This window comes from Mobula birostris, chromosome 21, assembly GCF_030028105.1.
Source record: "Mobula birostris isolate sMobBir1 chromosome 21, sMobBir1.hap1, whole genome shotgun sequence".
Taxonomy (NCBI): domain Eukaryota; kingdom Metazoa; phylum Chordata; class Chondrichthyes; order Myliobatiformes; family Myliobatidae; genus Mobula; species Mobula birostris.
Window position 1 is genome coordinate 36,597,017 of NC_092390.1, and position 15,795 is coordinate 36,612,811.

At 38.1% G+C, this 15,795-nt stretch overlaps 1 protein-coding gene across 8 annotated transcripts in view; it reads left to right on the forward strand.

The window, feature by feature from the left end:
- Positions 1–15,795, forward strand: part of LOC140185728 (poly [ADP-ribose] polymerase tankyrase-2) — a 66,192-nt gene that overhangs the window by 20,246 nt on the left and 30,151 nt on the right. For all 8 annotated transcript variants that reach the window (XR_011882707.1, XM_072239306.1, XM_072239307.1 and 5 more), the window contains 11 exons: positions 2,002–2,097; positions 2,488–2,524; positions 5,741–5,816; positions 6,777–6,871; positions 9,357–9,423; positions 9,910–10,096; positions 10,911–11,032; positions 11,812–11,903; positions 12,005–12,083; positions 12,204–12,375; positions 15,038–15,114. Coding sequence is in view for 7 of the 8 variants with exons in the window: in XM_072239306.1 (XP_072095407.1) it covers positions 2,002–2,097; positions 2,488–2,524; positions 5,741–5,816; positions 6,777–6,871; positions 9,357–9,423; positions 9,910–10,096; positions 10,911–11,032; positions 11,812–11,903; positions 12,005–12,083; positions 12,204–12,375; positions 15,038–15,114 (1,100 nt within the window). In the remaining variant the exon portion in view is untranslated. The remainder of the gene's footprint in view (positions 1–2,001; positions 2,098–2,487; positions 2,525–5,740; positions 5,817–6,776; positions 6,872–9,356; positions 9,424–9,909; positions 10,097–10,910; positions 11,033–11,811; positions 11,904–12,004; positions 12,084–12,203; positions 12,376–15,037; positions 15,115–15,795) is intronic.

The following is a 15,795-nucleotide window of genomic DNA, read 5'->3' on the forward strand; positions in this document are numbered from 1 at the left end:
AATATTTTTAAGCTAACCTGAGAAAATTTGGAAATGTAATTTATGCATAAAGTTTACATATTTTAAACCCAACTACATTGGTTTTGGGTAATTAATGTCTTTTTTTTGTTCTTTTGTATTCCTCTAAACCATTTTTCTGTTCTACATGGACACTTAATATCCTGCCCAAACTAATAAGTTCTTTATTATCAGCACGTTCTGTCTCACTGGTTCTACCAACTTGGCCTACTAGGAGAAAAGAATTCCCATCAGTTTTTGTTGGCAAGGGGACTAAGTATTTGCATGATTTGAAATTAGTATTTTTTTTTGTTTTGCATTATAGTACTCAGGATTGGAATGAGTCTGTGATTGACAGTAACAAGATTTCATTCCTGACACAGCTGCAGTTGCTGTTTTTCATGGAGGAAACCTTCCAATTACATTTTGCAACACCAAAACACTTCACCTCATCTATGACAGCATTTATGTCAAAGTTATCCTTCTCCAGTGTTTATTTTCTCATATTTGTCTATTGGAAGAACATTTTTGTTACCCATAATATTCCATGTGTTGATACTGACAACGTTTGAAAGCATCTTTTAGTTTAAGAAGTGTACAGTTGAGTCATGGCTGTGAACTTGACAGGTAATCCAGAGATATTGTCTAACAAATCCACATTTTACAATGGTAGTCAGATATTTAAATTTCTTTTTCTAGTTTTGTGAAGATTTTCCAGATCAGTAGTGGTGGCCACGAGGCTATTGATTTCTTGTAAACATTGGTTCACTAATATTCTTTAAGGAAGGTAACCTGGAACTCTTAGCTCCAGTTCAACGCCAGTCTGTTTGAATGATCTCATTCTGGAAATCGCTCAGTTGTAACTGTCTTTTTAAAGAATGATCATGGGAGAGGAATAAATGGATTTTTCAACAATACCGAATGGTTTAAAATCTGGATGAAAATTTTATTGCTTTTTTAATCTGATGTAATCCTTGTGGCAGTGTGAAATGTGTAAAAATATATATTATAAGAGGAGCTGCATTCTATCCACTTGTATCAGCTCAGCTCAGATCTCCCTCATTTACTCTTTGATAATGTTCTCTTTGTGGTTGTCTTGCACTGTGCATTAACCAGTAATGTCATTAGAGATCTGGAAAACTTTCAGCATCGGTTATGCTTCAATAAACAGACCATGGCACCACCGATCATTAAGGATACGCCTGACATATATTGTCTCATAGTGCCACAGCTATACTATCGCATACTGAAGCCAGGGAGGTGCTTGTGTAAATCAGCAACTGGTCTTCCTAGCTAGAACTGTAGATTATTAACTTGATGTTGAAAATTGCAATCTTATCACCTAAAGTAATTTTGTTTTGGGAATAATGAGCAAGAAAGAGTTTTTAAAAGTTCAAACATTATTGTGCTGAGGTTAGTAATGCACATTAGGTTCTGTTAGAATCAATAATTATCAGGTGTTTTGGAAAGCAGTATTGCTGATGTATTAATAAGTACTTCGGAGGATTTTAATAAATGAGCTACTTAAAGCAGCCAATATTGTTTTATCATGGAAATAATATTTATAAGCTTGATCTGTCAATATAAGTGGCTTTATCTTCTAAGCAAAAGTATCCTAGCTGAAATCATGGAGCAATCAAAGAACAATAGAAGAATTGTACTTTCCAGAAATTGGAATAGAGGAGTTGGGATGCAAGTTCAGTATTTGAAATTTGAAGAGGAAATTAATTTTGCTTATATGTTAGATGTCTTTCTGTGTTATTGTAGTGCATGTTTATTCCTGGGGCATTGCTGCTAACTGCAATACCATCTCAAGGGTTAATATTGAAAATTTCCTGTCAAAATAGTGCCTATATGCCTTTGTTAATATGAGCATAATCATTGAATTTTGAAATGCTGTATTAGACCCTTTTTATTTTTTTTTAATGAAGTAGGTTATTACCAGAAGGACAGTTTTCCACTTCATGTGCATCTCATTTTTGCCTCTTATCAATTTTATTGTAGTTTTACTCCAACATGGAGCTGACCTTCACATTCGTAATACAGATGGAAGAACAGCATTAGACTTAGCAGACCCATCTGCTAAAATGCTCTTGACAGGTGAGTTAATTTTAGGTCTCTTTAATGGATTTGCTGCAGCTATAGGACTGAAGTGGGAGGTGGGGGGGTGAAGGGGGAGATGAAGTATTCCAGTAAGCGAGTGAAATTGTATGCAAGAGGTTGCGTGTTTCCTGGTGAACTGCTGAAGACGAGGTGTAAGAGTCACCAAAGTAGAAGGATTGCATTACTTAGTCCAGCTGCACGATAGATTGAAATGGGAAAGAAATGAAAACAGCAAAACAGTAAATCTTTACAGTGCTACTTGAAATAAAAGGGTAAAATAAATACTACCAGATTTATAAATGGGAGGAGGGACTAGTAAAGCACTAGAAATTATGAATTTTCATGATGTGAACTTTGTTAAACACTTAACTGCTTAAATTTTTACAGGTGAATACAAAAAAGATGAGCTCTTAGAAACTGCAAGGTATGCGCACAGTGCTTTCCCATTCAGTCAATGGACAATTGATCAGTTTTTGTTCTATTTTGTTTCATTTGCTCCAATGTTCTCAGAAATTGTTAAATTTATGTTCAGTTTTGATTAATCAGACTAGGAGTATGTGCTTAAATCTAGACCATGTTGGAACAGCTGAGTATAGAATAGATGCACAAGGACATCATAAAATTAATATAATTACTTTAAAACTATGACATTTAAATTAGTGATCTTCCATCGATCAAAAGGGACTGCTACATTCTTTGCGGAAGCCTTCTAGAATATTCATCTGTTTAAACTGTCATTGTTGCATTTGATATCACAAAGCATTGACATCATACATGCAACCATAATTAATGATGAAATTGATAGTGACAGATTGGAGTGCAGCATTTAATCAGTGAATTAGGTTACCTTAAACAACAAAGACACATTGAAAATGTATAGGTGAAAATTACAGGAATTTATATAGATACTAATATGCTTAACTGTGTCATTTTAAGATAGATGGGTTTCAGCATAAGTTATGAGCTCAACTATATTTCTTGTGAATACGGGCCAGTGCAAATTTTAATTGAATGAAGATGTTGATTAAGAAAGTAATTAGATCAGAAAATGTCCCTGGAGGTGAGGCATGGATAAGCTTCTATGCAAATGCTTTTGAGTCCATAGATTGGTCCATGTTCAAAGATTAGTCAGCTGGACTAAATGAGTATGTAATCACCATCACAGACTTTATCAACAAGTGTGTTGAGTACTGTGTACCAGAGAGGGCGATCCACATGTTTCCAAACTGAAAACCGTATGATACAATCCATTCTGAGGTCGAGCTCTATGGCATTCAATTCAAGTGATTCTGACCTTTACAGGAAATTGAGATACAAATTTGTAAAGTAATCGGAAATGTTAAGAGACCATACCCTTCCAAAATCTAGTCCCAGACCAGCTGGCAATTGTGGCAGGGTTTTGCATGCTTATACAGGCTGCAAAACGAAGTCGGGAAGACTTACCAATGAGCATAACACATTCTGTGCATGCTTTGAACAGAAGGTGATTGAAATGTCACCACCTGCCCCCAACAGCCTCCAGTACATCTAAGCCCACAAACACTGTTGCAAATATAAGGTCAGTCTTTCAGAGAGGGAATCCACAGAAAGCATTTGGCCAAGGTGGTGTCGCTGGCCGTGTCCTTGAACCCTGCACAGATCAGCTGGTGGGAGTTTTTGCAGACATTTTTAACCTCTCCCTGCTTCAATCTGTAATGGTGGTACCTAAAGAGAAACCTGATAACGTGCCTGAATGCTGCCAGCCAGTGGCATGGCTCTGTCATCCACCATCATGAAGTGCTTCAAGACACTGGCCGTGGCACGGATTAACTCCAGTATCACAGACAAACTCAACCCTTTGTAATGCGCCTACCACCAAAGCAGGTCTATGGGAGACACCACCTGGACTGGTCAAAGAACACTGAGGCTGTCTACAAGAAGGGTCAGAGCCATCTTTTATTTCCTGAGGAGACTGAGGTCCTTTAACATCTGCCGGACGATGCTGAGGATGTTCTACGAGTCTGTGGTGGCCAGTGCAATCATGTTTGCTGTTGTGTGCTGGGGCAGCAGACTGAGGGTAGCAGACACCAACAGAATCAACAAACTCATTCGTAAGGCCAGTAATGTTGTGGGGATGGAACTGGACTCTCTGAAGGTGGTGTCTGAAAAGAGGATGCTGTCCAAGTTGCATGCCATCTTGGTCAATGACTCCCATCCACTACATAATGTACTGGTTGGGCACAGGAGTACATTCAGCCAGAGACTCATTCCACCGAGATGCAGCACAGAGCGTCATAGGAAGTCATTCCTGCCTGTGGCCATCAAACTTTACAACTCCTCCCTTGGAGGGTCAGACACCCTGAGCCAATAGGCTGGTCCTGGACTTATTTCCTGGCATAATTTACATATTACTATTTAACTATTTATGGTTTTATTACTGTTTGTTTATGGTGCAACTGTAACGAAACCCAACTTCCCTCGGGATCAATAAAGTATGACTATGACTATCTCCCTGGTGCTCGTCTCTTGGAGCATCAGGACAATAAGGACACCTACATTAGACTATTGTTAGTTGACTATTGCTTCGCTCTAACACAATAATTCTATGCAAACTCATCGCCAAACTCCTAGACCACACTGAACACCCCTCTTTACAGCTGGATCCTTGACTGCCTGACCAACAGATCTGCAATAGGTAACATAGGCAGCAACACCTCTGCCATAATTATTCTCAAAATAAGTGCCCATCAGACTGTGCCCTCAGCTCCTGCTCCCTATATAGTCTCGAATGCGTGGCTAGATTCTACTCTAAATGCATCTAAGAGTTTGCAGGTGATACAACCATAGTGAACTGTACCTCCAGTAATGTGGAATAGGAATTCAGAAAGGCGATAGGGAGTCTAGTGATGTGGTGTCAAGACAACAATTTGTCCCTCAATGTCAGCAAAACAAAGGAGCTTGGTTATTGACTTCAGGAACTGGGGGGGGGGGGGGGGGCGGAATGCACACATTCTTGTTTATGTCAACAGTATTGAGTCTGAGAGGGTTGAAAACTTCAACTTCCTGGGAGTGAACATCACCAATAACCTCCCTGGTTCATCCACAATAATGTCACAATAACATGAATGATGCCATGGCCAAGAAATCTCACCAGCACCTCTACTTATGAGGCTCCATATGTTTTAATCCATTTCTTGTTCTTTTAAAGAGTTAAACTGATAAAACTATTCCAAGAGAAGATAATTTTGCTCTGTACAAATCTGGTAACTTCATCACACTTTTAGCTTAACACCCAGTTCTGTTAAAGAGAAAAGCATCTCTGCCTAAAAATAATGCTATGCGGTACTTCACCACATGGTGTCATTAGATCACAATAATATGAAGGAACAGTGAATATTTTAAGTTGCGTACTTCTGTTCTGAAGAAGGTCTTCATTTACAATTTGGACTTGGGCGTCCTACATGTTGTTTCTACAAGCAAACTGAAAAAATTTAGGCCCTGAGGTATAGGTTTCAGTGTGTGAGCCAGTTAAACAGAAGAAACATAGCTATAATTTTGTAAATATAATTAATAGCCAACCAGTGATTTTTAAACTTGTGTGTTTACTAAAATATATTCACTTAAATAGCATAGAGAATTGTGTAATTTGCTTTGTTTATAGGAATGGAAATGAAGAAAAGCTGATGTCCCTACTTACACCATTGAATGTAAACTGCCATGCTAGTGATGGTAGAAAGGTAAGGATTGCATTATTTGTCACCAAGTGCACATACTTTCACTTCATAATGGAAAAATATAAAAAATCTTTAATTCCTGGGATCATTCTTGTAAACCTTCTCCAATGACAGCACATTCCTCAGGTATCTACTTTAGCTCTAATTCTACGTGCTCCATCAAACCTACTGATGTTGCAAGGGTGCTTTGTTTACTAGTCAAATCGTGCTGGTATTACAACAATTTTTCTAACTATGATGGATATACAGTTGTTCTGTAGAGAATGTTGAAGAAGCTGCTCATTACTTTTGGGCCTGCCAGTGAAGTACAGAAATCTGAGATGAGCAGGAAATCAAATGCAGCTATAGTTTCCCATGTTGGTGCTGAATACCAATACGACTAATTTCCTGCTTTTAAGGGCCGGATGCTCTCTTCACATCTGGCTTCTTGGCTTAATGCAAGCCCTGCCCTTTTCATTAAGATGATGAATTTAGATTGGTAGTTTATTTTTCCTACGTGTCTTTAGTTTATGGTAATTTAAGACCTTTAATATTTTTAATTCTTAAATCAAGTTAACTTTCTTTAAATATCTCTAACAATAAAAGGCATTTATAACCAATCAAGTACTTTGACTGGTGAGCTGTCAAAAAGCCAACAGAGAATTTGGAGGTTAGGGCATCAGGATCTGGTGGAGTAGACTTGCCATTGCTGGCAGCTTGCTCTGCCTCCAGATGGATTAATCATCTGAAGTTACAAAAGAGATGTCTGCATATGGGAAAAGTGCAGGGAATGGGCTGGATCAAGCCAAAGTAGTTGGAAAGGGTATATTAACACTTTAAAACTGTATTTTTGCAAACAATGAACAATATCAGTAGTGTATTTCATTGCTCTATAGAAATATGATTTGGAGCAGTATTGTAATAGTCTTGAATCAAGCTATCACTTTTTGGATGTAATAAAAACTTTTTTCTCTCTCTTCACAGTCCACACCATTGCATTTAGCAGCAGGATATAACCGTGTTAATATCGTACAGCTATTATTACAACATGGTGCAGATGTTCATGCTAAGGATAAAGGGTAACTATTTTGGTGTACACAGTACAAACAACATGGGGTGGGGAGGACTGGACATGATGGGAGGGACAATAGAGTGAAATATATCAGTCAACATAATGCTAGCCATATATTAGCATCTCCATGCCTGCTTGACATTGTGCCTGTGCCTATCCTTAATAACTAGTGTATTCTGATAGTTAATGGAAGCACATAAAAAAGAACATGAAGTAAGGGGCCTTTGTTGGGCCCTTAGCTTGTTGTTTGTTTAATAAGAGTATAGTTAATTAGTCCCTAACTTCGTATCTATATTGTGCCTATTTCTTTGTGTGCCTTTGGTTAACAAATAAATAAATATATAATCTATCTGTTTTGGATAAATAACAGTATGCCCACAATTATAATTTTTGGAGGAATTTCAAATTTCTTGCCTTTCATGCAGAAATGTTTCCTAACATCACAAAGACCTGTCTGAACCACAGCTTTAAATTCCAACACCAGCAGGAATAATTTTATCATACCAGTTCTTAGTATCTTGAAATATTACCCCATTACCTTCTAAATTTTGGGGAAATTGATTCCCATTTCTAGGATCTCTCCTAACACTTTAATCCTTGAAGTTCCAGTATCATCCTGTTCAGTACATGCTGGATTCCTTCAAAGGCTAAGATGTGTTGTGCAAAAGTACTCTTGGGTATTCCACGTGGATTTTATGGGATTTACATATCTCTGATATCTTTACTAAGATCGAGTCTTTTGGATATAAAACTGGCCAACATTTCGTTAGCCAGTTTGATTATATTCTGTTGATCAGGCCTAACATACATCATTTTCAACACTTGTTAACCCTTCTCCTCTGCCCTGTAACTAAAGTCTTTGGTTTTTTTCAGCAGCAAACCACTCTGGTCTTCCTTTTGGGTTTAAGGTGATTAGCTACACATTCATCTGCATCACAGTTCTTTGCTTAATGTATTATTATCTTCGTAATTTATTGCTTCTATCTGTGCAGCCTTGTGCTGCCTGCTTTGAGTAAGCTTTGACGTGACGGGAAAGAGCTCTCCTGTCCTCTATAATCTTGAATTGATGCAAATCCTTCTAAACTCTTCTAACATCTCTGCTCCTTAGCCTCTGTAGCTTGTTTTTTTTTGAGTCAGGTCATTAAGTTATTTCTATTCCATGAGTGTGAACTTCTCATAATGGAGGTGAAGTATAGACTTTACAGGGTATTTGATAAACTCCCTTCTTCCTTTGTAAAAGTGTTTATTAAATCCCTTGTGAAGTCTGTATACTTCACCTACATTAGATTTGTTCAGCATAATCTACCCTTAGCAATATTATGGTAATTTCTGTGCACCTTAATTTTTAAATAGTACATAATATCATACACACTGGTGCTTGTAAAATGTGTCCTCTGCTTTGCTGTGAATAACATTGCAAGTGATTCTGAAGATTGTCCATCTAAATGTCTCTGTTGGGTCAAAAGCATTCAGTGCATTAAAAACGGGATCAGAAATCGGAATGCAATGACATCATCCTATTCAGAATAAGGAAAATTTGCTATTGAAACAAAGGAAATTGTTAATTCATAATTCTGTATTTACTAAAATGCAACAAAGCAATTATCACATGCCCAATTGCTTTACTTGCTTCCCAGCTGCCATATTACGGTCTTTTAAATGAATTGTCTCAAACACTTGTAAGGACATTACAGCAAAATTACTAAATTCACTAAATGCTAACAATACAATTTCGATGCATAAAAGAGCTTGTTTGTAAACCAGATCTTGCTTCTCTCTCCAAGTATGCCTAGTTTCATTTTAAGAATACTTTGTCCTTGAGCCTTGATTTGTGGGTACTCCTACTACTTAGTGAAGAGGTATGCAAGAGCTGCAATAGCTAGAATGAGCCATAAATCATGTCACATGATACCATGAGCTTCAAATGAAGAAAAAAATGATTTTGTAAGTATGTCATCAATATTAGCATTTTAATGTTCTGGCTCCTACAGATAGGAGGAAGTCGTGTGCATGCAGCGTGTCAGTAAAATGTAAAGAAGCTAAGTGCAAGTGGTAGAAAGCAATGTCAAAATATGAATGTTGTTTTCAGCTATTTGTACAGTAAAATACAGCTTGAGCTTTGGTTTTTTCCTATTTCCTTGTACTGTAGCATAGGCGGAAGCTATTTCAACCCAGTGGTTGACTCTGTGCTGGCTCAAATAACAATCCCATCAGCTCTCAGAGCTTCTTTAAAATTGTCCCTCACTATAAGATGTCAAAGGAATCAAAAGAGCAAGTTTGTGGGCACATGAGAGAATAAGTTGCAAAGCTATGGAATAAAATGAGTGTAAGTGGGATTGCTCTGCCAGGCCACTGGCTTAGACCAAATGTGGTGCATTAGATCTCATGAAGAACTACATTTACAAACAAGTCATTGGCAGGTCTTATTAAAGTTGGGTTTGGAATTACTGTATATATTACTCCAACAAATGCAACCTTTTTTTATTTTTTAGAGATCTAGTACCTCTTCACAATGCCTGTTCCTATGGTCATTATGAAGTAACGGAGCTTTTAATTAAGGTTAGTATTTAATTAAAGTTGATATTTAATCATTGACGCTCTGAATTTCAGTACTGTATACACACTTTTGTTACATAGGAAATTGTGAAGGAGTGAAGCTCCGGAAGTAGCTGAAGCTGAGAGTTCAGATTCAACTTCAAACACAACTCTCAGTTTTGCTCTTAACCTTTAGTCTTGTCAGCTGTAGATTAAAAGGTTTGTATTTAAAAGTATAAAATTTAATAAGCATTTGAATATGCCAAGATTGTCAAATTGTATTTTAAGATGTAATGCCTTATTTTTGCTTTTCTTCCTCTGCCATGCAACTTGGACCCAGAGTCCAAGTGCAGGTTCCCCAATGCAAATGTTTAAATTGACATTCCTTCATTTCTGGATGGTATTCTTTTAAAATTTGAATTTGACTTTTTTGTTGCTGTCTGGACAGTGAATATGATGAAAGCATTTATTATATTTTACCTTATTTTTAAATGTTATAACTATTTGCAGCATGGTGCCTGTGTGAATGCTATGGACCTCTGGCAGTTTACTCCTTTGCACGAAGCTGCCTCCAAGAACAGAGTAGAAGTATGTTCCCTTTTGCTGAGTTATGGTGCTGATCCAACATTACTGAACTGTCATTACAAGAGTGCTATTGATTTGGCCCCTACACCCCAGCTAAAAGAACGCTTGGCTTGTAAGTCATTTTCTCATTTGTATTATCAACTTAAAAGTAATCTAAAATGTTTGGGAGTGTTAGTCCAGTGCAAAATTTATGACCAGCATATTTTCTCCAATTTTTACATCTTGTTTCCAAGGTGTGCATATCTGATTTCTTTTGATCACGTCTGCACTACTTAATTGTTGAAGACTTTTTTTTTTGCATCTCTGCAATGAAATGGCAATGTTTATCTGGGCTACTGATTTTCCTCTTGAGCTGTTTGATAGGTTTTTCTATGCTTTTTGTTTTACATCTCGAACTTTGTGGCACACCCTGATCCACAGGAAGTCAGAAGCCAGTAAGTCAGTTGAAAAGCAACAAAGGCCTCTATCAAAAGAAATCAGATATGCACAGGTTGGAAGCAAGATGTAAAACTTGGAGAAAATATGCCTACAATCTTAATTATAAACACCAGATATTCTGATTTGTGAAACAGAATTGGCCTTCTGTAATTAAAAATAGAGGATGCTGGAAATACTTTGCTGGCCAAACATTTATGGAGAGGGAAAACAGAATTAAAGTCAAACTGGAAAATGTCTTTCATCAATTGACTCAATTCTGTACAAACATGCTTAAGAATTACTAAATGCCCTGTTACCATATTCCCAGGGTTACATCCTGTATTTCAGCTAGCAATTTATGTTGAACTAACTGGTGTTTAATCGCTCCCTTTTACATGATGCTTTTACAGATACTGCTTTGAAACATGGGAAATTAAATTTAGTTAAAATACATGTGTTTTGCTGTTAAATATTTAAGCATGGCAAGCTGCCATTTGTCACAATTCTAGATGAGTTCAAAGGACATTCGTTGTTACAAGCTGCTAAAGAAGCTGATGTTGCTGGTGTGAAAAAACATCTTTCTTTAGAGAATGTGAATTTCAAACATCTTCAAACTCATGAAACTGCTCTGGTAAGAACAGAAAGCTGTGTACTAATTCATTGTTGACTTCCTCTGCCCTCATTTTTCTTTAGTTTTAAATGAAATCACTAAAAGTTTTTCAACTAATTTCATAGTATAAAGATTCAGACACGTTTTTGTAGTAACCAGGAAATAGTGAATTTCAAAGATCAGGTATACTGAGAAGCTGATCTGTAAGCTGTATTTAAAGCATCAGTATCTTAAAGCTGCTTTTCTTTCGGATTAATGAACAAATCTGAGATCGCAGCAAAACCATGAAACCATAAAAGTAAGCCAAGCTGCTTTATGTTCAAGAATACTGTAATTTCTGGTTAGCAGAATTAAATCTGCTTTGAAGCAACTGTTTAATTCAATTAAATATGTATTTAATTTGTAGATTTGGAGCAATTGAATCCCCTGAAACTTCTATATAAATACAAGCTTGTAACATGTCTTTTTTAATCAAAACCTTAGAGCCCATTAAAAATCTGCAAACTCTACTCTGTTCAGGTTTGAATTTTTAATAGCATTTATAGTGAGAAAAATTGTTAAATACTACTTATTACATGGTGTTTGATCTTTAAATTCTTTTAATTTCACTATTTGGTATGATGTCTGCATTTAATTATTAAAAATTATTTGTAAATTACTTATTGTAGCTGATTAATTTGTACACCATATTTGTCAAATCTACAAGTAAAACTTCACTTACTGCTTGGTACTTTGATTGCCTGTTTAGAATATACACAATTCTTATATAATGAAACATCTAAAATCTTCTAATTTTACAGCATTTTGCTGCTGCTTCTCCATATCCAAAGCGAAAACAGGTAGCTGAGCTTTTATTAAGAAAAGGAGCTAATGTTGATGAAAAGACAAAAGAGTAAGATGATTTGTAAATAGTCATTTTGATGAATTTTACATGTTGTAAGATTGTATTTATTTAGATGTTCTTCAACCTATCTTTGACCTTTTATCATTTAGCCTCTTAACACCCCTGCATATGGCATCAGAAAAGGCCCATAATGATATGATTGAAGTACTTGTAAAAAATGATGCAAAGGTATGTTCTTTCTCTTACTCTAACAGTATTTAGTATAACTTAGCACATGATTTGCCACTTGGTCTAAGCAGATAATGTCAAAAATTGTTCAGTTACCTTATCACACATTATGATTGATAGGTGAATGCCCTGGACAGTCTTGGTCAGACACCTTTACACAGGGCTGCACGTTCTGGTCATCATCACACGTGTCGCCTTTTGCTGGCTTCTGGAACCGATTCATCTATAGTATCTCTTCAGGGTTTCACCGCATCAGAGATAGGCAATGAAAATGTGCAGCAGGTTCTACAAGGTATGCAGATTTAGTTAATGGGCTTTGTGCCATATCCTAATCGGTTTGTTTATCTGTTTTGTCAAATACACAGTTTAATTTATTAAGGTCTACAAACCTGAATGTCCACATAGACCCATTGTTCCTGCTTGTCCCTGCCCTACTGAACTTAACCTGATACCTGGACTCAGTCCCTTCCATCTGTGACACTTCACACTCTTTTGATCTTTTCAATGATTTCAAGTTCCCTGGCCCTGATCATCTTATTTTCACTATGGATGTCCTGTCTCTGTACACCTCCATCCCCCACCAGGAACGCCTCAAAGCTCTCCACTTCTCTCTGGATAGCAGACTCAAACAGTTCCCCTTCACCACCATGCTCATCCGTCTGGCAGAGCTGGTTCTCACTCTAAATAATTTCTCCTTTGGCTCCTCCCACTTTCTCCAAACAAAAGGTGTAGCCATGGGCGCTCACACGGGTCCCAGCAATGCCTACCTTGTTGGCATTGTGGAACTGTCTGTGTTGCAAGGCTACAGCAGTATTGCTCCCCAACTTTTCCTATGCTACATCAATGACTGCATTGGTGCTGCTTCCTGCATCTATGCTGAGCTCATTGACTTCATCAACTTTGCCTCCAGCTTCCACCCTGCCTTCAAATTTACCTGGTATGGACCTTCCTTCCCTTTTTCTTTCTTTCTTCTCTCTCTCTCTCTCTCTCTCTCTCTCTCTCTCTCTCTCTCTCTCTCTCTCTCTCTCTCACTCTCTCTCTCTCACTCTCTCTCTCTCACTCTCTCTCTCTCACTCACTCTCTCTCACTCTCTCACTCTCTCTCTCTCTCATCCACTGATATCTTTTATAAACCCACTGATTCTCACAGCTACCTGGGTTATACCTCTTCTTACCATGTGACTTGTTTTTAAAAAAAAAAGACATTCCCTTCTCTCATCTATGCTGCATCTGCTCTTAGGATGAGACTTTTCATTCTAGAACTAATAAGATGGCCTCCTTCTACAAAGAAAGGGGCTTTCCTTCCTCCACCATCAACGTAGCCCTCACCCACATCTTTCATTCCTCACATGTCTGCCCTCACCACATCCTCCCGCCACCCAACTGGGGTAGAGTTCCTCTTGTCCTCACCCACTACACCACCAGCCTCCGTGTACAGCACATAATTCTCTGTCACTTCCGTCATCTCCAACAGGATCCCACCACCAAGCACATCTTTCCCTCCCCCACTCCCACTTTCTGCTTTCCACAGGGATCACTCCCTACTGGACTCCCTTGTCCATTCATCCCTCCCCACTGATCTCCCTCCTGGCACTTATCCTTGCAAGCGGAGCAAGTGCTACACCTGCCCCTATATCACCTCCCTCACTACCATTCAAGACCCCAAATAGTCCTTTCAGGTAAGGCGACACTTCACCGGACATTCTGTTGGAGTCATCTACTGTATCCAGTGCTCAGGGTGTGTGTGGCCTCCTGTATGTCAGTGAGTCCTGACATAGATTGGGGGACCACTTTGCCAAGCACCTATGCTCTGTCCACCGGAAAGGGTGGGATCTCTCAGTGGCCACCCATCTTAATTCTACTTCCCATTCCCATTCTGACATGAGTCCATAGCCTCCTCTATTGCCGTGATGAGGCCACTCTCTGGTTGGAGGAGTAACACCTTGTATTTCGTCTGCGTAGCCTCCAACCTGCATGAGCATCGATTTCTCAAACTTCCGGTAGTGGACCCCGCCCCCCCTTTTCACCGTTCTCCATTTCCATTTTCTTCTCTCATTTTATCTCGTTACCTGCCCATCACCTCCATCTAATGCTCTTCCCCCTTCCCTTTCTTACAAGGCCTTCCACCCTCTCCTATCAAATTTCCCTTTCTCCAGCCCTTTATCTCTTTCACCACCGACTTCCTGGCTCTTTCCTTCACCCTCCCCCCTCTCCTGGTTTCACCTATTACTACTACCTCATATATCTTCCTCCCCTTCCCCCCCAGCTTCTTACTGTGACTTCTCATCTTTTTTTTTCTCCAGCCATGATAAAATGTCTGGGCCCAAAACCTCAACTGCTTATTCATTTCCATAGATGCTGCCTGGCCTGTTGAGTTCCTTCAGCATTTTGTATGCATTGCTTGGATTTCTAGCATCTGCAGATTTTCTCTTGTTTGTTGTTTAATTTATGCCCTGATTTCAGAAAGGGGGTTCCTTCGTAGTTGCTCCCTGGACAATCTAACTCTAATGTAGACAATATTATCTTTAAATGTGCAATTAACTTTTTTATGTGTGCTGGGATGATGGTGAGGTGGTGATAGCAGGAAGTGAATGGTTTCTCCTGCTTTATAGTAAATTTCACAAATATCTTTGTACAATCAACCCTAGTCTACTGTACACTTCATTCCCTTTCCCCAGCCCAGCTTCATCGTTGGTACTAGTAATACACACATGGATAAAAGAAAAATGGAGGGTTAAGTGGGAGGGGAGAGTTATATTGATCTTGGACTGGGTTAAAATGTCGGCATAGCATCATAGGCCAAATGGCCTGACTGTGCTGTAGTATTCTATGTTCCACATATTTACTACTATGAATTATTTAATAGCATTGGGGTGGGGGAAGAAAGCTGTTTTGTTTTATGTTTTGTTACACCAGTCTTTTCTCTCCATGTTTTTCCAAATCAATTGTAAATAGGTGCCGTAGTTGGAAATTGTGATACTGACCGACAGCTATTAGAAGCAGCTAAAACTGGAGACCTGGATGTAGTCAAGGTAACGAATATTATTTCCGAAAATGGAATCCTTTTTTTGCTACTGCAGTGAAAGACCTGAGTCTTGGTGGCAGATGCATCTCAATATGAATTTATTAAATGTAAGAAAGAAAGTACAAAGATGAATGTGTTCTATTTTGGATAATGATTCACTTTATTCATAGAGAAAGATTTAGCGGTTATCGTTTATAAACGTACAAAGCTCAAAACTGAATCCTTCATTGTTATTGCTAAAAGCACATTGTAAGGAATATGAGAAACTTTGAAAATTCATTGGTGTGATGTGGTAGTTCAGAAATGCTGGCCATCTATAGTGTTAATCACTAAAAGGTATACAGAGAATATGGAGTTTTTCCCAAATGCAGCTGATTTTAAAAAAAATAATTATTAAGCACATTCACAAAGTTTCTCATCATCAAGTTAATTGTGGTGAAATACTTAAAATAGCAGGGCCTATCGTTTTATCAATATTGCAACAACATCATCTACCGGCAGCATCATGGGCCCAAGGTCTTGTACTGTGTTGGAATGTTCTGTGACTGCTGTTAATAATCAGAAAGCTTGAGAGGAAAGGCCATCAATAATAAAATCAACTTCATCCATTTTTAAGGCAGTTCTCTACAATTTTGTAGAAAGATGATTGACTGGGATTGACATGAGTTGCCATAGCACAAGTTTCACT